Here is a 25,612-nt window from a genome sequence, read left to right as displayed (position 1 = left end):
ATAAGTTAATAAATTTGAAATAATAGGTTCTTGAGAATAATTAAAGGGATGCGCGGGCACACATTTACATAGGTAAGATGAATGGTAACCATTTTTGCAACTATTTTAGCATTCTTTTGTTCGTAGCATGATACCATAAGAAGGTAGCAGCAACTGCCGTTTTTGGTAACATAAGATGTCAAAATTTGACATAAATTCAATGCAATTGACAAATTATGTTACCATCAGCTGGGCTGATAATGCTACCTTTTTATTGTATCATGGTTCGTAGTTAGCCGCAAATTTCCATTTATTTAGCTTTTTGCAATTATAGTACTTTTTTACTTTGTTTTTCTTTCTACTTTTTTACCCGCATTATAAAAAATCGGATAATTTTTGGTTAACTACACATTTGTACATATAAGGCAATGCAACCATTTGCGTAGTGATTAAAAATAAAATATAGCATCAAAGCTCTATAGAACAGCTGTTTGAACAGCTCAAAATAACGAAGATGTTGTTTTTTATGTCCTTTTCCATAAGATGGAGGTTATATTTAGTTTGTCATTCCTTTTGTAACACATCTAAATAATCATTTTAGACCCACCAAAGTATATATTTTATTGATCAGCGTAAAATATACGTCCGTTTGTTGCAATCACGCTATCTTCCTAATCAATTGAGATAGAGCACTGAAATTTTGTACACTTGTCTTTGGTTTAAACCAATGATGCACAAAATAATATGTTTGACTGTAGTATTTGTGCCATGAATCGACGCTAGAGTACTGATTTGTGCATAGCTGGTTTAAACTTATGCTATGTTCCAGAACCTGCAAGAAGCTGCTATTTTTTACTACGATTACATTTTTTCATTTATGTTATCGGAAAAAATAGTAAAAATTAGTAGATTCTTGCAGTACTGGAACAGACCATTACATTAATAGTAAGTTTACATTTACGAAATCCACTCGATTTCAACTGTCAATTTCATTGATTAAACGTCAAATGAAATCCAATGGATTTCATATGAGTTTTCATTTGACGTATACGCAAAGGAATCGACAGTTGAAATCGAGTGGATTTCGTAAATGTAAACCAAGCATAAGTTCGAAAATGGGCTATATCGGCTCATGTAACTTAAAATTTAAATTTGTCAATTCCATAGGAATATCTGTCAAATAAATTACGTATTTGTCCTAAATACTTCTTTTAACAGGTTCTCGGACTCAAAAAAAATCAGAGAGATGCACGAAATGACACCAAATTATTGTTGAAATTAAATGTATTGTACAGTGACTGCCAATGAAAATGATGCAAACTGAAATAAAAAATGTAAACGTTGATAACTTGGAAACGAGTTACGATTTTTTAACAATTCAAAAAACAATTTTGAAGGCTGAAAAGTTGTCTTTAAGATGGCATACAAAAATATTCCGTTTACAGTGCCGTTATACTATATACTTTTACCGGAAATCAAAAAATGGGAATTTTTATACCCTTAGACTTTAGGCTAGAAAGGGTCAAAAAAATTTAACATTGATGAAGCCAAGGTTTGCACCGTTATAATTCGCGAAATATTGCAGTGTATCACGAAATATGACCATAGTTGGATCAAACGAAGTGTTTTTAAACAAAGCTCAAAAATTTGACTAAAAAAGTTAATTTGCGCGAAAGCTATGGCCGCGTAAATGAATAAAAATAGGTAAAACACGTTGAAGCAAACGAGTTTTTTACGTTGTTATTCGATTGGCGGTTAAACCGTTTAAATTACGGATATCTGTCCAAAGTAATATTAGAAGAATACAAAATGAAGATTACACTTCTAATGTATCACATTTCCAAATCTGACATTTTGAAGCCAGATTTTAGGTGTTTTTTGTATTTTTGATCTAACTGTGACGCGCATTCGTGTATTTCAGAAAACATATAATAGTATGAAAGTACTCCCGATTACGCATAATTTGATATGTATATTGACTATGTAGCCCAGACAGCATCACAGTAATACACTGCCAAAGACCAAAATTTAGCGCGATATTTTTTTGAAAAACCCTATTTTTTGGGTACAGTATTTACAATATCCTTTTGATTGTAGTTTTTTGACGGTCCGGATCATATAAATCATAGATCGTGAAAATCCATCCACTAGAACGGCGAAAACAGCAACTGCAAAAACCGAAAAATGTGCGTAAAAGGTCTTTGAAATTATCGCGGATACAACCGCGTCTTCTGTGGATCGTTTCCTTTTCAATGAAGAAACTGACACATCACTCGCGTTTTTGCTAAAACACCGGTTTAGAAAATTTAGTAGCATGGGAGCTGTATCCGATTTATCCCATGTGTGATGCTACATCCACGGTTCTTTATGGATTTTATCGAAATAGGATTAGATCGATGTATTTTTCCATGATTGATAGTGAAATCGGATGCGCATAAAAAGTGTATTCACTTTGTGCAAATTATAAGCGTTAACCGTTTTTTGCACACTACGCTACAGGCGATACTACATCTTAGCCGCCAAAGTAAATTTGTACAAATTAAAAGAGAAAAATTCGCCATATTGGTAAACCGCGTGCGCATCAAATGATTTTGAGGATTTCGCGATTTACACGCATTTCAAAATGAACATTACCCGATACAGTTTTTTTTTTGAAGATTACACCCATTCAAAGGAACCCAAAATTTATTTGAACGTTACCCATATCTTCCGCTAGATGTTAGCGTGTACTCGAGAAGTGATTAGAATAAAAAATATGATTTTTTGCGTAAAATTTAACTAAAATAGAAGAATAACTCCGACCTATTATTCCTACATTTTCTTCAATAACTCACAAAATAAATGTTAATAAATATTTTCCCTTACAAAATTTTTATAAATTTCCTCAATATATTTTTTTGTTTTTGCTACAACATGCAAACCACTAAACGGAGTTGTATAATCATATTAATCTTCGCGATGTTTAGATTACGTACATACATACTTTTTATATATTTTTCAGATGCATAAACAGCTTGAATTTTATTAAGACAAGTTGCAAGAATTATTTCCTAATTTCCGCGAAAATTTAAAACTTTTTCACTAAAGTTATGGGATCTCAATAAACATATAGTATGTATGTAGGAAGCCATAAATTAAAGCTGAAAACACAAGTTTTGTGTCGTTTTGGCCGTTTTTACACTGTTGGGCATGATGCCGAAAAATTCAAATTCATTTGAAATATATGCCGGCAAACACATCAACGCCGGACTTTGGTGTCGGCGTCGCCCTGTTGTTGTTTTTTTTTTTGTCAACGCCCAACGCAAATCTTTACTCAAACGTTGTATGTGTTTTCAGCTTAACAATGTTTCTCGATATAATGAATAGCGTTTTTATAAGATTTTTTCTAATAATCAGAATTGAAATCGCCATAACTTTTGCGCGCAATATCCAAAATTAGTATCTCAAACAGATTTGAGAATGGGAATTTTTTCTCATTCCATGTACCAAAAATCGTTCATGTAGCGTCAAAAAATGTTTCAATTTTTTTTCAAATGGAATATTAAAAAATTCTGACTTTTCCTCATATACACTTTCATACGGGCAAAATGTGCCTCATCGAAATAATGGTTTTAGACCCCAAGTATGTTTGGACGAAATGTGTTTCAGACAATTTGGAGTTGATTTAGCAATGTCCGTCCGTCTGTCTGTCTGTCTGTCTGGCTGGTGCGCACGATAACTCTCGAACGGATGAACCGATTCGGTTCAAATTTTGGCTTTCGTAATATTTTGTCCAAACTTAGTTTAAGTTCGAAGATGAGCTATATCGGTCCACTCCTTCCGGTACCTCCCCCACAAAAGTTCCAAAATGTTCGGAAAATTTGTGGGCATGATAACTCTTGAAGGGATTAACCGATTTGGTCCATACTTTGCACATCGTGAAATTTCTACCAGACTTAGATGCGGTTCCAATATGGACTCAATCGGCCCACTCCTTCGGGTACCTCCCACACAAAATTTCGTATAAAATCAGTTTAGGACCTGCTCTCGAATCGCTTTGATTTTTGTTGCAACAACTTGTATTCACTTCCCCCCAAAAGACGGTACAAGTTTCGTCAGGGGCAAGTCCATATTTCCTGAGAAAATGTACGGAAAGGTTCAAAAAGCCCCTATGACACCTTGTGTAGTGGTTGGACGCTAGATAGCTCTCGAACGGATCTGTCGATTCGGTCCAAAATTTGGCTCTCGTTATATTTTATCAAAACATAGTTTAAATACGAAACTCTTGAAGGGAGTGACCGATGTAATCTATACTTTGCACATCCTAATATATCTAACAGGTATAGATCAGGTTCGAATATGGACTACATTTGTCTACTCCTTCTGGTACCTCTCACGGATAAGTTCACTTTAAGACCTACTCTCGAATCACTTTGATTTTTGTTGAAGCGATTTGCATACGCTACCTCCATTACGGCGGTAAATGTTTTTTCAGGGGCAAGTTCATATTTCTTGGGAAAACAGCCCGAAAGGTGTAAAAAACCCCTACGTCACCATATGTGGCGGTCGGAGAGCACGATAACTCTCGAACTGTTCAACCAATTTCGTCCAACATTTGGTCTTCCTCATATTATATCCAAACATAGTTTCATGGGGCAATACCGGTCCACAACTCCCAAATATTTAAAAAAATTCACTAAAATGCTAGGACGATATTACTTGAATCGGGCAACCAATTTGGTCCAAACTTTGAATCTCCTAATATTTTGTCAAAATTTATTTTAACTTCTGAAATGGCCCATACCGGTCCTCCTTAAGCGTACCTCCCCCACAAAAGTTCAACGTTTGTGTCTTAGTGCAGTTAATTCCTAATCCACATTTTTGTCGGCAAGTCCAATTTCCAAAAAGAGTCACAAAATTCAGAAGAGACCTTAAATACATTCGATCTGTCCGTAGGTGAAAGTTTCACTTCACATTGGCTGAGGGTATATATGTATCTGTCGGCAAAGCCGACTGACACTTTTTACTTGTTAAATTGAGCATTAAAAATTATGCATCACAATAATCGATTTTTAATTTTCAAATTTTTCCCTTTTTATGCCATTTTAATAATCAGAATGGTGGAATAATTGGTTCCATATCTTTTTAAGTAGTTTTGCCATTGATTCCGATAGAAAAACTGATGTTTCTGACGTAATTTTGGCATTATTGTAATGAATGTACTTTGTAGCATAGTTTTTAAAGTTATTTCCCAAAAATGAAAATTAAGAATCATTAAAGCTGGGTACACATTGTCAGTTTTGAATGACAGCTTTGTTGTTGTTTGCTAGTGTGGCCGTTCATGTTTGTCATTCATCATGCAACCACAAAATGTTTTGTGGTTGCTGGACGGTTTGACAGTTATCGATAATTGCGAAATATCGACATTCAAAACTGACAATGTGTACCCAGCTTAAGGGTTATGTCTAGAGTACGAACCAACAATTTAATGATATTTGGAAAGTCCTGTATCCGCGAGGCTTGCCCTATATTATACAAGTCTTTAACGGCGTTGCCCTGATAAAGGTAAAAATCGTGGAATGGAACTAAATTTTTTGCACTTTTCTTTGAAAATAGTTTTCAGAAACGTTGTTAACAATGTTTTGAACATATTTGCTTTTATAAAAACAAAAATTTCAACACCCATTGTTGGCATTGAAGCCAAATCTGACCCGATTTTCATAAATTTATGGGATTCATTTTTTTCCACAACAGTGAACTGGTAAAATATTTTCATCTATTAAATTTGTATTATGCTCTATCTTTATACACTCAGCATTCATGCTAACGAGGGTATATATGTACACTTTCATACGGTTTTAGACCCCAAGTATGTTTGGACGAAATGTGTTTCAAACAATTTGGAGTCGATTGAGCAATGTCCGTCCGTCTGTCTGTCTGGCTGGCTGGAGCGCACCATAACTCTCGAACGGATCAATCGATTCGATCCAAAATTTGGCTTTCGTAATATTTTGTCCAAACTTAGTTTAAGTTCGAAGATGGGTTATATCGGTCCACTCCTTCCGGTACCTCCCCCACAAAAGTTCGAAAATGTTCGGAAAATTTGTACCTACGATAACTCTTGAAGGGAGTAACCGATTTGATCCACACTTTGCAAATCGTGAAGTGTCTACAAGACTTAGATGAGTTTCCAATATGGACTCAGTCGGTCCACTCCTTCGGGTACCTCCCACACAAAATTTGGGATAAGTTCAGTTTAGGACCATCTCTCGAATCGCTTTGATTTTTGTTTTAGCAACTTGTATTCACTGCCCCTCATACGACGGTACAAGTTTCATAAGGGGCAAGTCCACACTTCCTGAGAAAACAGCCTTAAATTTATAGCAGCATTCTCCAATCACACAATTTGATTTAAATGTTTGCACAAATTGTACGAACCCCTAAATTATTTTTGTTTGTAACGCATTGAAAAATAATTTAGGGGTTCGTACAATTTGTGCAAACATTTAAATCAAATTGTGTGATTGGAGAATGCTGCTATAAATTTTATCAAGGTGCAATTCTGGGTTGATCTATGCATATTCGTCCATCAGTGATACTCACTTTTGCATCCAGACACATTGAGATAGGACACTAAAATTTTGAATATTTTGTATACACGTAGATCAAGTCCAAAGAAAATAAATCGGTTTGGGGACTTCTGACACCTGATTTGGCGACAGATTTGTAGTTTGAAATTGATTATTATATGTCGGGACGGCGCGAACGCCATTCCCGGCTACCAAAAATTACACGCACGAGTTATTCACATTAGGAATAATCGCGGAGGTCAACTCAACCGAAAGTGCAATGGCCAAGCCTCGCTCCGGGGGAACCGCCTTCATGATCACGGTAACCCCTACGCCAGGTAAGTATGCTTTGCTTAGCAACAATTAAACTACTTAGCCATCAACAAATACAAAGTGAATGAGAAATCTTTGGTACGGTGGGCATCAACTTAACGACATTTGACAGTGTAATACAATTTGTAAAAGAACTGTCAGGTAAACTACACCAAGCAATCGTTAAGGGTTACATGTATATGTGCCAGGTTAGGTAGACAATTTTACGAAGCAACAACCACTAAAAATGTGCTTGGCTACATTCAATAGTTCAGTTCGAAAATTGTTGTTTGTGTGTCTTTAAAAATAAGAAAGAAATAATAGCTGCTAGTGGATGAACCCAGCTAACACTATCTTTTATGTAGTAGATTGCGAAGTAGCAATAAGATATTGTTTAAGTAGCACAGTAAGCCATTTCAGTTAGTTTGTAAGATGTTTTTCTTAATAAATATGGCCATTCGCAAAATTGAAAAAAAGAATTGTAATAGAAAGAAACACGTGTAAAACGAACATTCCTGCAGGTGAAATAGAGAAGAAATAGAAGCCATTAAGGAGAAGATTTTTTAAAGAACATATATAGCATTTCCAGATTAAATGAAACCTTTTCCAAATTAAACGATACCTTTTCCAAATTAAATGAAACCTTTTCCAATGGATATGAAACCGTTTCCAGATGAAATGAAACCTTTTCCAGATGAAATGAAACCTTTTCCAGATGAAATGAAACCTTTTCCAATTGAAATGAAACTTTTTCCAAATCAAATGAAACCTTTAGTTTTTATTATAAGGAACTTGAAACTAATATTGATTTTTATTGTTTTTTTTTTTTTTAATTAAAATGTTAATATCAATTGATGTAATTAAAACAAATATAGTTATATAGGTATGTATTTGTGAATAAACCTTACAGTAGTGGGATTTTGTAACTTATTTTTACCTTTACCGACAAAAATCTGTAAAATTAAATCGCAAAATTATTATTGAAAATTTTCAATAAAAGTTGGCATCACTGTTGATATCGGTAAAGGTTAGCGACTACTTTTTATCCATCGTTAACTTGCCGAAAAAATTCGTTAATTACCGAAATTATGGGCATTTTAATTTTAACGACTTTTGTCGGTAAGGACAACAATGTGTTACAGAATCTCACAAGAGGTATCATTGTTTTTTTCGACTCTTCTTGAGCTCTTATTTCATAATTTTAACTTTATTTTTATCAATAAATGAAAAACAAAAACTGAAATTCTTGATGGTTTTGTTAAATATACATCTGGAAATGAGAAATATATCAATTGACTATGTTAACATAATACTTTTCTTAGTCGATGGTCAGACTAGCACGATTTCAACATGGCGACGTCAAGTTTATAGGCGAGGGGTATGAAGTAGTGAAACCCATGTACATGGTTTTCTGTGTTTGTTGTGTTGCCTCTTCTTGTTCTTCGTTGCAATATTTTTTCTTCAATTTTCCTTAATTTTTATTTTCTCAAGCAAACGTTAACAACAAAACAAACATAAATATATTTAATAAAAACATTTAATTAATGAAATAGTGAAAATGTAACTATTAATATTAATTTAATTATTAATGTTAATTATTTTGTGTTGTTTTTTGGTTTATTTATGTCTTTTTTGTTTTTATTGGTATGAGAAACACAACAAACGCAAATTGAAAAATAAAGAGGACACGCAAAGATCTTAAATTTCACGTTAACGTGTGTGGACATTAACGAAATTTGAAAAGAAACTTTAACGAAATTGGTTTCACGAAACCTTGCTAGTCTGACCATCGACTTACGTAGTCAGTCCCTTCAGTTTTCTGCTTGGGAAACTTTCAATACAATGGTCAGTTCGAACAATCTTCCTGATTTTTCTGTTGAATGCTATCGCCTCAGTGAAGGATCGCGAAGTTCAGTTGTAGCGCAGCATTTTATTTTTGAAAATGCATTCTAAATTGGTTGAACTTTGGGAATATGGCTGCAGGAATTTAGATGGATATCTGTTTAATTCTAATAAAGTTCTTATGTCATTCCTCTTACGTATTTGCTGATTATCCGTTATCAGAAACGAGTTTTCTAAGTCTGGGGCAATCTTCCTCAAAATACCTTCAATAAATTGCTTGCACTTGTCTGCATTCACACTCAAACTTGAAATTATATTTTGGTACACAAAACCCCCAATTTTATTTACTGCCATTAGAGGTACATATCGATCTTATAATGTAGGCAGCACAATCTGAAGATTAAATCCACTATTTTCTATAAATATTAAATGTTCCCTTTGTTGAAGTATCCATTTTGGAAAATACCGAGCCTGTTTTTTCTTAACTCCGACGTTTTAGGCTCGTTCTATTTCGACTGAGGCTGTTTTAATATAATTATTTATAAAGGTTTCATTTAATTTGGAAAAAGTTTCATTTCAAATGGAAAAGGTTTCATTTCAAATGGAAAAGGTTTCATTTCAATTGGAAAGGGTTTCATTTCCGTTGGACTTTTCCATTTAATTTGGAAAAGGTTTCATTTCCGTTGGACGAGGTTTCATTTAATTTGGAAAAGGTTTCATTTAATCTGGAAATGATATACATAGGTAAAATCATAGGTATAAATCGTTAGTGAACAAAAAATATCCCATATTAAAATTTAAGGATATCTGTATGCATTTGACTATAGCAAAACCGGCGAAAAATACGAGTACAGTCGACTCCGCTTTACTGTAAGTCGCTTTACTGGAAAATATCGGATAAATGAAATCGAGTTCCAGCTCCGTTAGATTTTTAGGTCATTTTCTCACTATTTACTCCGCATTAGTGAAACTCCGCACAACTGCAAATATCGGATAACTGAAATGCCATTAAAATCAATTAATGCACTTGCCATTGACATCGCTCCGCTTTACTGAAATAAAAGACTATTTTTCAACAGAACAAAATAAAGAAAAAAATCAAAAAAATGCATTGTTCAAATTATGTCAGTAAATTGAAATGCATCACGTTAATATAGAAGCAAATTATACAACAAGGTCGGGGTTTCCTAGAAAATAAGTTTATGAATTGTTTAAGTGTTTCCCCGAATTATCACCAATGCAGAGGATGAAAACAGAAATGTGTTGATGAATAGACAAAGCTTCAAATAAAAACAGAAGCTGGGCCATGTTTGCTGCAGTAAGCCAATGATGTTGACAAAGAAGGTCAATGTGGATTTTAAAGCATCAAATGGTTGGCTCGAAAGTTGGAAGATGCGAGAGAATATTTATTTCATAAACTTTAATGGTGGAAAAGTTCTACTGATACAGGCGAAGCTAAATAGTTGCTAGACAAAACTTCCAAATATATAGCAGAAGATTCGAATATTCTGCAGATAACGCATATGTCTACTCAGTATTATTCTGCAAACGATATCGAAAAATCGAATCATACGAATTAAATTTGTTATCATTTTGATTCTTTTAATTTATTTATATTCAATTTATTTATTTTTATACTATGGATTGGATTACTGAAAAAAATTCTCTTATCCGAAGTTCGGATTACTGAAAAAAATTCTCTTATCCGAAGTTCGGATTACTGGAAAAAATTTCACGTATGCGAAGTTCGGATTACTGAAAAAAATTTTCAGCTATCCGAACTCCGCTAAAGCGCAAATGAATGAGTCGACTGTATATGGGGACTATATCCGAATTTGGTATTTTTCATTCCTCTGTCTTCTTATCTCTTATGTTACACGCTAAAACTTTCATACGAAACTTTCCCATTATTTTGGCGTTCTTAGGTCGAGTTCCCCATTACAGTAATTTCATAAAATTACTTTTGTATGAAACTCGATCTATGAACGCCAAAATAATGGGAAAGTTTCGTATGAAAGTTTTAGCGTGTAACATAAGAGTATGTTCTTGTGTAAAATTTCATTAACTTAAGTTAACTCCTTCTATTTTTGTCCACGTTTACAATAAAGAGGCAACACTGTGCGACGTAGCCAAGGGAGTAAATCATTCGGCCAATATTAGCATATTCCTTCATAGCAGGGGCAGATATTTTACCTTCCCAAAAGCAGAGAGTTAGAAGATGGAAGTGAATATAAAATATAATTTTATTGTAATTTTTATTATAGAAAATATTTCCAATAAATAAAATATGATGAAAGGAGTTCTTAAGTTCCTAGATTCATTCCAAAACATCAATAACAGTCTATTCATAATGCAATAACAAGGTGGCCCTGTAGGCCAGCTGATGTCTTCCTTTGCTGTCAAAATACATTTTTGTTTTGAAAAACAAAAAAAATGTTTCAATTCAACCAAAAGAATAAAGTCTACATACATCCTATAAATCTCGAGTTTTAAGTGTAAGGAAACATTTTTATGCAAATCCAAGTACATATGTAGTTCTATTTAATATCCCCAAAAAATAAAATTAAATACAACAAAAGTCTCTTGCTTAATATACATTAATAACGGTAAATTCTATAAACATTGTAAAATGTTAAGGAAAGAAAGTGTACATACACCCCAAGAAAATATGGGTATTTCCGTAAAAATTATAGAAAAAGCAATACAATTTTTACACTTTATTGTTTTAGATGTTTCTGGTTGTCTATGATATCCTTTAGTCAAAGTAAAAACATAATTGTGAGTTGCTGGCCCTAGCAGATTTCTTTGAGTTTTTCAGTCTAGTACATTAAATGTGCAAAAAAAAAATAGTTAAAAATAGTAAATTAAATAGTTTTCATTTTGCAGGGCTACTAGTATAAACAGAATAAATTTTAAGCAAAAAGCTATTATGGCAGAATTCATGTCGGATCACCCTGCGTTGGCCAAAGGGAAGTTTACATGTCCAGAAGTAAGGGCATATTCCAATCGTATGTGGGAGCAGCTGACCACAAAATTAAACTCCGCAGGACCTCCAACAAAATCTGCAGCATAGTGGCGAAAGGTAAACTTTAAAAATTTTATTGTAATCGTTCAAAATGCATTGTGTTTTTAACTTTTATAATTAGGTGACTCAAACCTAAAAGAAAATCATTGCCTACGTTGTGTTGGAAACTGCCACTTTCCAAAAGATTCAACGTTGCTGCCAGCTGCAAAATTGGTGGGACAGATAATGAAAGTTGTGTCGAAAATTCCAAGCAAGATAGTACGTAGTTGAAAGCTTCCGTCGTTAGCCTGAATCTCTGTCGAAATCTGCAAAGAAACATACATATGTATATGTTTCAAACGAACACTTTAAAAATATGTACATTAAAATACTTACGCAGCATTTGTTAATGATAAAGGTTCACTGTGTAAACGAATTTGTCGTCTAATAAAATTAATATTGTTGTCATCTTCTTCGTCTGAAGACGATAATAAGAAAAACACAGACGTTTCCATTTTCTTATTCTTTTTGTTTATTTCTTACAAAATTGTGCCCAACAATTTGATAATTTTTTGTGAAAACAATTGTAAATTTTCTACTGTAGACGCCTTAGCAATCTATAAAAACAATGCTTATTTATTAAAAAATAATAGGTAAATTTACACATTTTCTTAGTAAAACTTCTTTCTGAAATTATTGTTTAATATATTGTTCCACGAATTCAACAAATATTCACATTTTTTCATTCATAATTGTGATTTTCAATTTCTGTTTTAAGACAAACACACATTTTTATCATCTACCTTAATAACTTTCCTTCAAAAATACCTAGGCTTTCATAGTTCGATTACCGGTTATTTTGGAAATAATCGATAACATTGATTTCCAGTTTTCGATCGAGTTCCGTCATGCCGTTTTTTTAACGTCGACAACTTATTCACGGGCAAATTCTCGATCGATATCGAAAACCATAATTAGGCCCCTGTTCTTTTTGGGGAAATATTTGACGGGCAAATATCCGAATTGGGTACTTATAGAAAAGTAGTGAAGCGGGACAGTTTAAACTCATTTATATGAAAAAACTTTGGAGATTCAGGCAATTAAACGGGAAAGGCAGTTAAGCAGAGAGGTAAATAAGCGGGGTGTAGTGTATCATTAAATTGTACTTACTCTAGAGTCTAGACATAACCGTTAATGATTTTTCATAGTCATTTGTTGAAAAATAACTTCAAAATCTCGAAATGTCTAGCCAAATTGCCTACAAAGGGACACTAATTACGTCAGAACATCATTCCTTCTGTCGGAATCAATGGCAAAACTACTGAAAACGATACGGAACCAATTATTCCACCATTCTGATTACTAAAATGGCATAAAAAGCCAACAATTTCGAAATTATTAATCGATTATTGTGGTGCATCATTTTCAATGCTCAATTTAAAAATGACAATTTTTTTCCGGTAAAATTTTAGTATAACGGTACTGCAAATGAAATATTTGTCTGTGCCATCTTAAACACAACTTTTTAGCCTACAAAATTGTATTTAGAATTGTTAAAAAATTTCTACTAATTTCGAAGTTATCAAAGATTACATTTTTTATTTCAGGTTGCATCATTTTCAGTGACAGTCACATATCCATTCAATAATGTGCGTATTTGACGATTTTTGTATTAGACGATACAAAAAAACTATCCAAAGTTAGTTCTCCCGTTCTAAGATGAAATTGATTAATTAATGTCGGGACGGCGCGAACGCCATTCCCGGCTACCAAAAATTACACGCACGAGTTATTCACATTAGGAATAATCGCGGAGGTCAACTCAGCCGAAAGTGCAATGGCCAAGCCTCGCTCCGGGGGAACCGCCTTCATGATCACGGTAACCCCTACGCCAGGTAAGTATGCTTTCCTCTGCTCAGACCGAACTTCTTTAGTGATGTGAAATTCAAAGAGAATGAGAATTATTCGACATCAAACGCGTACGAAAATATTTTCAAATAACACAGAATAAAACAACGACAGCTTGTGAGTCGTTAATAGCACACGAATGTCCGACAAAATCACAAGCATTTTGGTATATACAAGGGGTGCGTGTGTGTGTTTGCCTGTTTGTCATGCGCCGCTATAAATAGAATGGTTGGTTGGCTAAAGTGTGGTGGTTTGTTGTTGTTGTTTTCACTGGCATTCACTGCTTCTTTAATATCAGCTGGTTATTCCCAGTTTGCTTGCTTTGTCGGGGTATTCAATGAATTGTGATAACGACACACTAGTGAGCTACTAAACGTGAAGCTATGGCAGCTTCTATACATTCGTAGTATGGTTGGTGTTATATGTATTATTAAATGTAGTGTGATTTTCAATTCGAACTGTATCTGTTGACCTGAAATTGTGTGCTCTTCTTAGAAGTTCATTTATGTTTTTGCCGTTTGTGGATGGAGTAACCGAATGACAAGAAAATTTAGTTCTTGTGGACAAGGCATGTTGCCTTCGTTATGCTACAGTGCTCACTTAAATTTATATTGAAATTGATGGGATAATGAATAGCACTTTAAGTGTTTAACTCCCCTGCCAGCGCCCTGAATTTAGGCCAATTGCAATCTCTCCTGGAATTTCTACGGGGACTATTGATTGAATGTATAGAGATTTGAAAAAGTACCGTTCTGTGATCCGACAAGGAACGTTTGTCAGATATCCTCCAATTCTTTGTATCAGGTTATTTTTACAAATAAGGTTCCTGGACTAAGGCGATGTCGACATGCATGTATAAGGTCGAAAGAGTTTGCAGGAGTTCAGCAGCAGCCGTTTTTCCATGGTGCAGATAATATCTGGACAAAGCAAAGCTCTTACTTCTTATGTTGTAATGTTGCTTCGGGGGGATTCGGAAGCATAACCTCTCTAATTCGAAGTTTATCACCCCCTCGACTACTTAGATAGTCTTCTTCAATATGATCTGTGCCATACTTGATAACCATTATCCGCCATTCTTCAGAAAGAAATTTAGAATCTTCCAACTTCTCATCCAAAGACTGCCGCTCTGATTTTCGACTAACTTCAATGTCCTGTTCAGCTCCATGGAAGTAGGTGGTACCCATACTGATGTTATCATTCCACACGGGATATCAACTATAGGTACCTCCGACATGCTATCGCCTGGGTGAATTCGGAAGCATAACCTCTATAATCCGAAGTTTAGCATCCCCCCTTACAAAGCTTTCTCCAGTATGATCGTTGGCAAACTTTATAACCATTATCCAGCATTCTTTAGAAAGGAATTTAGAATCTTTTAACTTCCCATGTTAAGAATGAGATTTTGCCTTTTAACTAACTTCAGTACAATGTCCAGCTCCATGGAAGTAGCAGTTACCCATACTGATGTTATTATCCCACACGGAATCCGAAAGTTAGCCAATGTCGACAGTTACATAAGAACATCTACAGATTCCTTATTCCCGCAGATAATAAACTTGACTCCTTTATACAGGCTGACTGACCAATCCGTACGTTTCTCTGACCCACAAAGTCATGAGATGGTCCTCCACCAGGAACCAATGTCTGATACACCCATTGGGGTTAGCCTTGTCAACGATCGCCAGCCTAAGACGTACAAGGTTTCTGTGAAGATGCACTAACTGAAGAGATTTTGGTCTCCCCAGACGAATGGACCGGTGAGTTAGCCGCGAGGACTTACCTTTACCTGAACAAGAGATTATCTCGGTCGTCACCTCCAGGGGCCTTCAGTTCTTGAAGTGGAAACTGCACTGATAGGAAGTTCCCTCTTAGCCAGGTGAAAATAGTTCCTCTCAAACATGCGAATCGCGACTGTAGTACGATTTCCTGCAATCGTTCTTTGGCCTTGACGTTATTTGGCCTCAGAGGTATCAAATAGAGTTATGCTAAATGAACGCATATGTTTTGGAACTAGTACAGTGAACTAGGAACTAGATTATCCAACTGTAGTATCAAATCATCCGTCTTTTTGATGGATGATACACCCTTAGCAATTTTCCTCATCCAATACTTCCTGCCTCAGAAGTAATGGCTTGTCAGTTTTGCCCAATCCTAAGAATAAAAAGACTGGTCCATCCGTCCATCGCCCAGCGAAACTGTCCCGAAGAGTTTGGATGCACTTTTTGGCTTCTTCTCAGTCTTCTTAGAAGACTGCGACTTTGCTGCTTTGGTGAAGGACTTATCTTTTCCGGTACTTGAAGTGGGAATTTCACTAATAGGAAGTGCAAATACAAAGGGAGTTATTTTGAACGAAAATTCCCCGTGATTTTTATCTTTACGGGGTTTCAACTTAAAGCAGAAAGTGAAAGAAATCCTGGGGAATTTACGTTCCGAATAACCCCCATAGTTTCACTAGAACTTCCCCACAAACTTGAAGTTCGTTCTTATCAACTAAAATTCCCTTTACTTTTGGTGTTCGTATCGACTGCAGTATGTAACTGGCCTTCAATACGATTTCTTATCCTCTGCTTTTTAGCTTGAAATTTTTTAGAGATCAGTAAGTAGTTCGGTTCTCTAAATCATTTTTTTAGTTACTGACGAAAATCGGCAATTAACGATATTATTCAGTAAGTTACCGACCATTAGAAAGTAATCGTAAAGTACTGCCAATAGCAACAGTGTTGTCAACTCTATTTGAACTTTTCATTAATAATTGTGATTTTCAATGTTACCGATTTTTGTCGGTAACTCCAAAAATGAGTTAGAAAATCGCACTACAGAGGTACCGGCACCTTCTTGATACATTATTCTCCCTTACTCATTTCCTCCAGCAATGCTTTCTGTCTAAGAACTAATGTCATGTCAGATTTGTCCGGCGCTAAAAAAGTTCAGCTTTCTTATCAATGGATTGGGGTGCAGTAGCATGACTGGAGGTGGTCCACGCCCGTTTCATTGTCACACAATAGTCTGAGGTGGAGCTTGAGCTGGTGACAGAAGTAAAGGATTAGCATTGTACACATTTGTAATACTCCGACAGAGTGAGGTTGAGGCACTATTTTCAAGTTTTTTTTTTTATTAAAAGTTCGTATATGAAATATTAATTTTTGAAGATACTGAGGTCGACCGTAGCATAGTCTTTTTACCACGGCAAGAACTTGATGTTCCTTGTCCCATTATTATTTTGGTTGGTTTTAACAAAACGTTAATAAACAAATATTTGCTCTGTTCCAGAACATGCACGAATCTACTATTAGTCCTTAAGCAGCTGTAAGGTATTTTGAAATTTTAGCCCAACTTTGTTTGCAATTGACCAACGTTAGATTTTAAAAAAATATTAAATGTTGCCATTCTAAACCATCATTAACGACTTTGACTAATACCGAACATGTAATCTAATTGAATTTCGGTGTAAAGAAACCGCAATTACGGGCACACTAAACAAACGTTATTGCAACTGTGTATGGAGTAGTTTTTCAAGAGAGTATAAAAACATACCTACATAAAAAAATTCCTACGACTCCTAGACTTTGGAGTGCTTCTTTTAGTAAATTTTTCGACCAATTTCTTGCCAAATGTGCTCAATAATATTTACATCTCTGGATTGGGGAGGTGTATCTGGCACATGGGGACAATTATATATTAACCAAGATCGGACCACCTCCGATTTGTGCTTGGAATCGTTATCTTGGCACAGGACTGCTTTACATTAAGCTATAAAATGTTAACATTTTGAAAACGATCGATTATACTCTCCACAAAACGTAAGTTACCAATGCCCTTCGACGATACACACCCCCAAACCCTGACGGAAGTAGGTAAGGTATTTTTTGACAAGTAAGCACGTCCTACAGAAGGTCGGCCATTCAGAGTTCTGTTAACAACTTTTGACAACAAACATAATAGATTGTTCATTATTGTGATTTGATTTCCTTTGTATTTTGTGTCAAAATAATGTATTTGACAGCAAACTAAATAGTCAGGGCTAACTAGTTTGGGCTGAGTATCCGACTGTATAGACTGTGCAAGTAAGCTTGCTTCGGTTGTCGCCATACAAACCTACGCCCGTCTGAACCCTGCAGGTTAAACTTATTTTCGTCTGTGAAAAGTACCTTAAAAATGGATAAAATTAGTAAGAAAATGAATTTAAAACCCATAAAAAGGCTTATTTAAATGTTACTTAGCAAATTCCATACGTTTTTTCTAATATTTTCAGATTTGTAGGTTTTTTTTTCACGACATATCTACCATGTAAATCAAATCTTCTAAGTGTTCTTCGAATAGTTTCGTTAGAAACTTCTTTATTTCATTCATTGTTCACTATATTTTTGCCTTTCTCTGCTCAAATTAAGAGGTCTTTCAACTACTACGCGAATATACTTCTCGTCTTCTGGCGTAAGCTTATTTCCTTGCCCCTTTCTGTCTTTATTTTGTACCATTATTTTCTTTGTTGATTTTTACTATATTTGATATCTCTCTTAAAGTTTTATTATCTTCACGAAGCCGTAAAATAAGTTTTCGAATCTCAATAGAAGTATGAGTACGAGAAGGTGCCATAACGTCTTGTTCCTGTGAAAAAAAATCACTAATTTCTGAAAAGCAAATATGTACCATGGTGGAATAAGAAGGTGTTACATCAAATCACGTCAAACGTCAAATTTGCTCACAATAATGCATTATTGTGAATTGCTTGTTTAAATTTTGTATGTGGTTTTATTCACAATAATGCATTTTTGACAACTAGTATGAAGATCAGCTGTTTTTGGCGTTACACCTTATTATTCCACCATGATATGCACATAATATCCCATAATAATCACTAAAGGGGTTTCTACACGGTATGTTTTATACATGTTATGCATAGTAATGGGTACTTTACACGGTATGTTTTTTACATATGAGTTGTCACTTCTCCCATACAAAATGTATATGCAAAATGACAACTCATATGTAAAAAACATACCGTGTAAAGTACCCATAACTGTCACTGTTTTTTCGCCCATACATACATATTTAATTCCTTCTGCATGGCAAACTTTTATTTTTCATTCGTTTTCCGTTGTTTTCGGTTTTTATATTAGCTTTGTTCCAGAACTAAAAAATTTTTACAATTTTTACCACTTTTACACATTTTACCCGACAAATTTGGGAGAGTAAAATATAGTAACATGGTTGCCGGCATCTGGTGTCACACCAGCTGTTCGAATATGTTCGAAATGTCAAATCCCTTTATAAAATAGTTTTTTTGTTGTAATTTCCAAAACAACGTAAAGACAATTTTGACATTACATATTCAAAATTTTACGATACAACTACCTGGCATGAATTACAACAAATTAACAAAAACAACATTGTTGTTATTGAAAATTAATTGTCAAAGAAAATATTGAAAAATAGGGTCGTTCCAATATTTGTTTCAGGAAAACATTAATACATTTTGAAAATCCTCTAAAATAGAACAAATTTGAATCAAAATCTAAATATAACGCATTCAGAACTCTCGTAGGTAATTTTTATTACACGTTTAGGAGGAAGAGCAGTATTTTATGGTAACAAATTTCGAAGCTTCAAATTTCATTACATTTTGAAAACTAAATTTACAAAAAAAGTAAGAATACACCTGATTGTCACTTCTACCTTATATAAATATGTCTTGTGTATACCCATATCACTTTTGCTGTGTTCCAGAACATGCAAGAAGCTACTAATTTCTACTACGATAACATTTTTTCCTTTATGTTATCGAAAAAAATAGTAAAAATTAGTAGATTCTAGCAGTACTGGAACAAACCATTAGATGGATTGAAATTTTTGTGTGGTTCACACAATTGCTGTGTTCCAGAACCTGCAAGAAGCTACTATTTTTTACTACGATAACATTTTTTCCTTTATGTTATCGAAAAAAATAGTAAAAATTAGTAGATTCTTGCAGTACTGGAACAGACCAATGGTGTACAAAATTCAGATCTGTAAAAAGTGACAGTCGTTATGCATAAAACATACCGAGTAAAAGCCCGATAAACAACAAAAAACCACATGATTCTGACTTGTCCTGATAGACGTGTGGAAAGAATTTTGTACGTTGGCTTGTATCGTTAAATTGTGCCTTGTAAATAATAATAATAATGATTTTCTTCTTCCACATTATAAAGTGAAAGTTAATGCAATTTCCTTTATTTTGATGCATAAAATTTACCATTTAACATAATTTTTCAATAAGTTATGAACAAAACAAAACCGACGTTGCAAGTGTCCAGTTAGTCGTGGAAGTAAGTCTCTGTTTTCAGTGGAGATATTGTGGTAGCATAAGTTCGCTAATAACGATTCTAAACAAGTTTTTTTTTCTGACACAACTGTGGCATGCGGCAAGTTAATGACCTCGACAGTGTACACTGCCACCTCGAAACATTTTATAGCCATTTTGAATCACAGCAAATTTGGACAATTGTCTTGCTATCGTATCTATCATTCATTGCAATGTCATTTGGTAACGAGAATTTGAATCTTACAACTTTTGGTTTTTGGTTAGAAGACCTTTAAATTCTAATAAAACAAGATTTTTCAGTCTTCAGTTCTTGTGGTTGTAACCCAAATTAAGCTCTGCAATTGAAAATGCTGACATTTCTATAAGAGAAACAAAAAACAAAAAACATGTTAGTGGTAGATGTGGTTTGCAACATAGACTAATGAATCGTATAGACAGAGAAAGTTGTAGTGTGCATGTTTGTTGTAGGTGTCGCTCTTACAACCAATATGCTGTGTGTTCACTCAATTGCATTTTGTTTTTGTGTAAATTGCAAGATTTTGTTGATTTTTTTTATTTGAGGATGTAGATCCGGCCAATATTACCCACATATTGTCTTTTACCATCATAAATAGTTTAAAAATTCATAGTTATTGCAATTTTAAAAATTGAGTATCCTGTAATCTGACTCAATTCTCATTGAGTGAGAGAATTTAGGTGAGAGGATTTCTCAGTCTATTCTTTTGTTAGTCTATGGTTTGCAATATATTGCTTATTAATCTATCAAGGCCTTCTGTTAACTATCGCTAGAAGTCGCAATTTTAGTAACAGTTAAATTTGTGGGGATGCAAAATATTAATTTGAACAGGTAATATGTTATTTAAGGACCTGGAAATAAGAAATGTTCAAAGTCGTTTTTCCTTTCCCTTAAACAATAGTCCAAAATTGACAAAATTCTTAAAAATATACATATTTAAAATTTTTCGGATTTTATATCCGCTACCTACTGTAGCAACTTGTTAATTTAGGTATGAGAGATGTTCATCCAGATTGTGTGATTTGTTGTTATGGCATTCCATAGTAGCAACTACCCATTCTGTCGTTGTAGCATTTAACACACATTCAACTGAGGGTTGGTTTTGTCTTGTTTATTGAAATCTACAATAATGTACTTAACATAACCTTACAAATGTTTAAGTGTACTATGTTTCTCATTGATTTCCCTGTCAAATGGGCGTTGAATTTGTTGAAGTTTTTCGAAAATAATTCTCATTCACTCGCTGCAGCACGATGGATAAGTACTTCAGAAATGGCTGAGCAAAGCATACTTACCTGGCGTAGGGGTTACCGTGATCATGAAGGCGGTTCCCCCGGAGCGAGGCTTGGCCATTGCACTTTCGGTTGAGTTGACCTCCGCGATTATTCCTAATGTGAATAACTCGTGCGTGTAATTTTTGGTAGCCGGGAATGGCGTTCGCGCCGTCCCGACATAAATTAATATATTTCAAGTCGTTTAGATTAGTAAAATTCAATTTAGTTACAAAGATTAATGTTCATTACTGGGGCTTCTACACGGTATGTTTTATTTATGCAGAGCAACTGTCACTGTTTTTTTTGCCAGATGTAATTCCTTCTGCACAGAAAAATTTTATTTTTTTTTTATTCATTCGTTTTCTGTTGTTTTTGTTTTTTATATTGCGGACAAACAAAACAGCTGTTTTCCTTTTGTTTTACAGAATAAAATATGCATAGGTATACACATATCCATGGTACAATAATTCATAGGTAGGCCAGGTATGAGAATCGCCAAAAAAATACAACCCTGTCGCTATGGCTTAAAACGTCAAAATTGTTTTGATGAATGATAACGGATGAGTAAACAAAGAAGAAGAAGAACGAAATGTTGAAATGAAAACAAAACAGAGTTGAATTTTTTGATCAATAATAAATATCAACTCTGCATGTCAACACGGTTTTGACAGATTAAGCCATAACAAAAAAAAAATTGTAATCAGCTGTTAGCTGTGGCCTACCTAAGAATTATTGTACCATGCACATATCACTTTGATGCATACACATTTTTGTATGGTTCACACCATGTGTACAAAATTCAGATTTGTAAAAAGTGACAGTAGTAATGCAGAAAACATACCTTGCTGTCACTTCATACATTAATCAACTAATGTATTGCAAAAACCAAAATTGTAACAAATTTCATATTAATTGTTAATTTATGGCAACTTTGTATATTTTAAGGAATATTGGACATAACAATCCAGCAATGGATAAAGGGGGATATGGGGGAAATGCATAATGACTATAAAAAATTCCAAAAATGATTAGTTTTATAGTACTGCTTTTCCCGTTGCAATACATTTATCGACACCTCAAAGTAGTAGGTAATTCTTTTTTAAGTTTTGTTATCGAAAATAAACTTTGTATAATTGTTATATTCATGGCAATCATGAATAAAAATTTCGTGCGGAATTTTTTCTCTTTCCCCATTTTTAAAATTTTTTTATTTCCATATTTATGTCCAAAATGGGAATATTTTTGTCGATTCGGCGAGTATATTCCATAATTAAGCGATTCTAGTTGTTTTCAACGGTTCAAACTATATAAATAATTTCAATTTTTAAAATTATTTTCCGTGCGGAAAATTCCGAAGGAAATATTCATGATTGTCCCGATTGTTTTAAGAACTAATAGCAAGAGTTTTGCACCAAAAACGTCATGGTAGAACAAATTTAAGGTAAAGTAAATACTACAACAAATACAACTCAACAACAACCACATAGAAATTTGTTTTAGTTTGTAATGTTAATGTCAAACGTATATGTAAACAAAATAAGGAAATGTATATAAATTATTTAAATTTAAAAACACTAATAATTTTTCACATTTGATTGAATATTTTGGAAAACATGAATAAAAATTCGTTACATTTTAAATATCAATGTTTCCACATCATTCCACTAAATGCATAATTTCTCGCAGAAAGTAGAATTCTTGCAAAAATGGTTGGGGATCGCTGGAAATTCTTTGAAAAAGGAGTAGCTGGTTCAATATTTTGTTTCTGAAATCAAAGAAGCACATGTTTATTAGGGCTTTATTTTTTTCAAGTTTAACAAAATACCCCACATATTAACAAACGTTGTACCACCTCTATAAGCGGTGTTTTAGTGTGCGGCACGTCGTTCGGACTTGTAGGACTTTACATGTCATTGATATGAAGAATTTGTTTCATGGGAAATAGTTTTTTTTCGGAATGATATATTTTTTTCTCAAAAAATATATATCCCTAATGTACATCGAAATAGAATTTGACACTAACGTTACAACCCACTTCAGTCAGCTTCAGTATTGCTGTTACCTTTTAATGTTCTACCATTCAAAACCGTATAGTTTTTACCATGGTAGAACAAATGTAAGGTAAAGTTAATACTACAACAAATACAACTCGAACAACAACCGCAAAGGAATTTGTTTTTGTTTGTAACGTTACTGCCAGTTGTATTTGTAAACAAAACAAGGAAATGTCTATACATTATTGGAATTTAAAAAACTAATAATTTTTCACATTTGGTTGAATATTTTGGAAAACATGAATGAAAATTCGTTACATTTTCAATTTTTATGTTTCCACATCATTCCACTAAATGCATAAATTCTCGCAGAAAGTAGAATTCTTGCAGAAAAGTTTGGGGTCGCTGGAAATTCATAGAAAAGGACAAGCTGTTTCAATGTTTTGTTTTAGAAATCAAAGAAGCACATGTTTATTAGGGCTTTATTTTTTTTAAATTTTAACAAAATACCTTACATATTAACAAACGTTGTATCGCCTCTACAAGCGGGGATTTACTGCGCGGCTTATCGTTCGAACTTGGAGGAGGTTACATATCATTGATATGAAGAAGTCTTTCAAAAAATATATGTCCCTAATGTACATCGAAATAGAAATAAATGTATAAAATGTCATATGAAATTTGACACTAACGTTACAACCCAGTTCAGTCAGCTGTGTATTGCTGCTACCTTTTCTTATTCTACCATGCAGGTAAAGTAAGTATGTACTACAACAAATACAACTCAAACCACATAGGAATTTGTTATTGTTTGTAAAGTTACTGTCAAAGATAAATGTAAACAAAATACTGAAATGTCTATAAATTATTGGAATTTAAAAAAACTAATATTTTTCACATTTGATTGAATATTTTGAAAAACATTTATGAATATTCGTTACATTTCCAATTTGAAAGTATCCATATCATTCTACTAAACGGATAATTCCACGCAAAAAGTAGAATTCTTGCAAAAATGTTTGGGTTCGCTAAAAATTCATTGAAAAAGCAGAAGCTGTTTAAAACTTTTTTTTAATCAAAGAAGCACATGTTTATTAGGGCTTTAATTTTTTCAAATTTAACAATATATTACACATATTAAACAATATTGTACCGCTTCTATAAGAGGTGTTATAGTGTGCGACAAGTTATTCGGACTTGGAAGAGGTTGATATGAAGAAGTCTTTATGGGAAATGTTTTTTTTTGCATGACATATTTTTTCCTCATGAAATATATATCCCTTTTATACATCGGAAATAGAAATAAAAATATAAAATGTCGTATGGAATTTGACACTAACATTACAGCCCCGTTCAATCAGCTGGGTATTGCTGTTACCTTTTCTTGTCTACCATGAGTTTTTACATAATTTGTTCCAATAAACAAACAATTATTATGAATTTTTCTACAATTTTGATCTTTGCAATAAATTTCATGCCTAACTGTATATTTTTTGTACTTTTTTAAGATGCCGTTTATGTTTTATAAGTACATATTAAAAAAGTAAAAATCCTAACAAATACGCTGTTTTACATACTTTCTTTTCTTTGGCACCAAAATGTGTCCATATACGAGTTCATTTCACCCTTGTTTCTTCATTCAATCGGCACAAAACAAGATTTCCACAACTGAACCATTGAATGTATCCAGTGGATTCCACACATAGTTTTAGTGGTTGTTTTTTCGTCATTTGTTTTACCCAACATAACACATCAACATTTTACCCTCAACGATAGATTTGTATGCTGTCGCTTGTTTTGTGGTTCTTTTAAAATTTTTATTTCACTGTCAAATAGTTGTTAAATTAATTCCTACCATATAAACGATTTCTCATTCTCTTTGTATTTGTTGATGGCTAAGTAGTTTAATTGTTGCTAAGAAAAGCATACTTACCTGGCGTAGGGGTTACCGTGATCATGAAGGCGGTTCCCCCGGAGCGAGGCTTGGCCATTGCACTTTCGGTTGAGTTGACCTCCGCGATTATTCCTAATGTGAATAACTCGTGCGTGTAATTTTTGGTAGCCGGGAATGGCGTTCGCGCCGTCCCGACGTTATTTAATACATTTGAAGTTATTTGGAGTAGATTTTGTTAGTACGTCATTCTATTATTAAGATTTGAGATTAAACAATATATGGAAGACATGAGGAAGTTTAAAAATTTATAATTTTTTACGATATTGTATTTTAAATTAAAATACATATCGTCACCATAAATACCAAAAGTCGTAACTAACAAAATAATAATTTTACAGGAGAAAGAAAGAACGTTATAAAATGAAAAACTGTTTTATGGAATATTAATCTATCTTATGAAGGCGAGTATATGGGATATTATCAATAATATACGAATGGGAATAAGTAATGGAACCAAAACCGCGGAAACGCTTGGTTTTG

The 25,612-nt window shown here is 33.8% G+C and overlaps 1 protein-coding gene and 4 non-coding genes across 5 annotated transcripts; 2 read left to right on the top strand and 3 right to left on the bottom strand.

Moving 5' to 3' along the window:
* Nucleotides 1-6,708: 6,708 nt before the first annotated feature.
* On the bottom strand, nt 6,709-6,873 carry LOC141391591 (U1 spliceosomal RNA). The gene has a single exon (XR_012409679.1). It is a non-coding gene; the product is annotated as a U1 spliceosomal RNA (small nuclear RNA).
* A 4,499-nt stretch (nt 6,874-11,372) lies between these two features.
* LOC141391074 (uncharacterized) lies at nt 11,373-12,293 on the bottom strand. The gene is made up of 3 exons (XM_073963994.1): nt 12,082-12,293; nt 11,861-12,011; nt 11,373-11,743 (listed from the first exon to the last, which is right to left on the bottom strand). The coding sequence occupies exons 1-3, from the start codon at nt 12,198-12,200 to the stop codon at nt 11,657-11,659; spliced, it is 357 nt and encodes a 118-aa protein (XP_073820095.1). The 5' UTR covers nt 12,201-12,293; the 3' UTR covers nt 11,373-11,656.
* Nucleotides 12,294-13,423: 1,130 nt separating this feature from the next.
* On the bottom strand, nt 13,424-13,588 carry LOC141391623 (U1 spliceosomal RNA). Its single transcript, XR_012409703.1, has one exon. It is a non-coding gene; the product is annotated as a U1 spliceosomal RNA (small nuclear RNA).
* A 7,609-nt stretch (nt 13,589-21,197) lies between these two features.
* Nucleotides 21,198-21,362, top strand: LOC141391590 (U1 spliceosomal RNA). The gene has a single exon (XR_012409678.1). It is a non-coding gene; the product is annotated as a U1 spliceosomal RNA (small nuclear RNA).
* Nucleotides 21,363-25,103: 3,741 nt separating this feature from the next.
* On the top strand, nt 25,104-25,268 carry LOC141391589 (U1 spliceosomal RNA). Its single transcript, XR_012409677.1, has one exon. It is a non-coding gene; the product is annotated as a U1 spliceosomal RNA (small nuclear RNA).
* Nucleotides 25,269-25,612: the final 344 nt, after the last annotated feature.

This window comes from Musca autumnalis, unplaced genomic scaffold (assembly GCF_047663935.1).
Source record: "Musca autumnalis isolate F117 unplaced genomic scaffold, ASM4766393v1 scaffold_1, whole genome shotgun sequence".
Lineage (NCBI taxonomy): Eukaryota > Metazoa > Arthropoda > Insecta > Diptera > Muscidae > Musca > Musca autumnalis.
The sequence above is the reverse complement of the archived record's forward strand: the minus strand, read 5'-3'. Positions and strand labels throughout refer to the sequence as shown.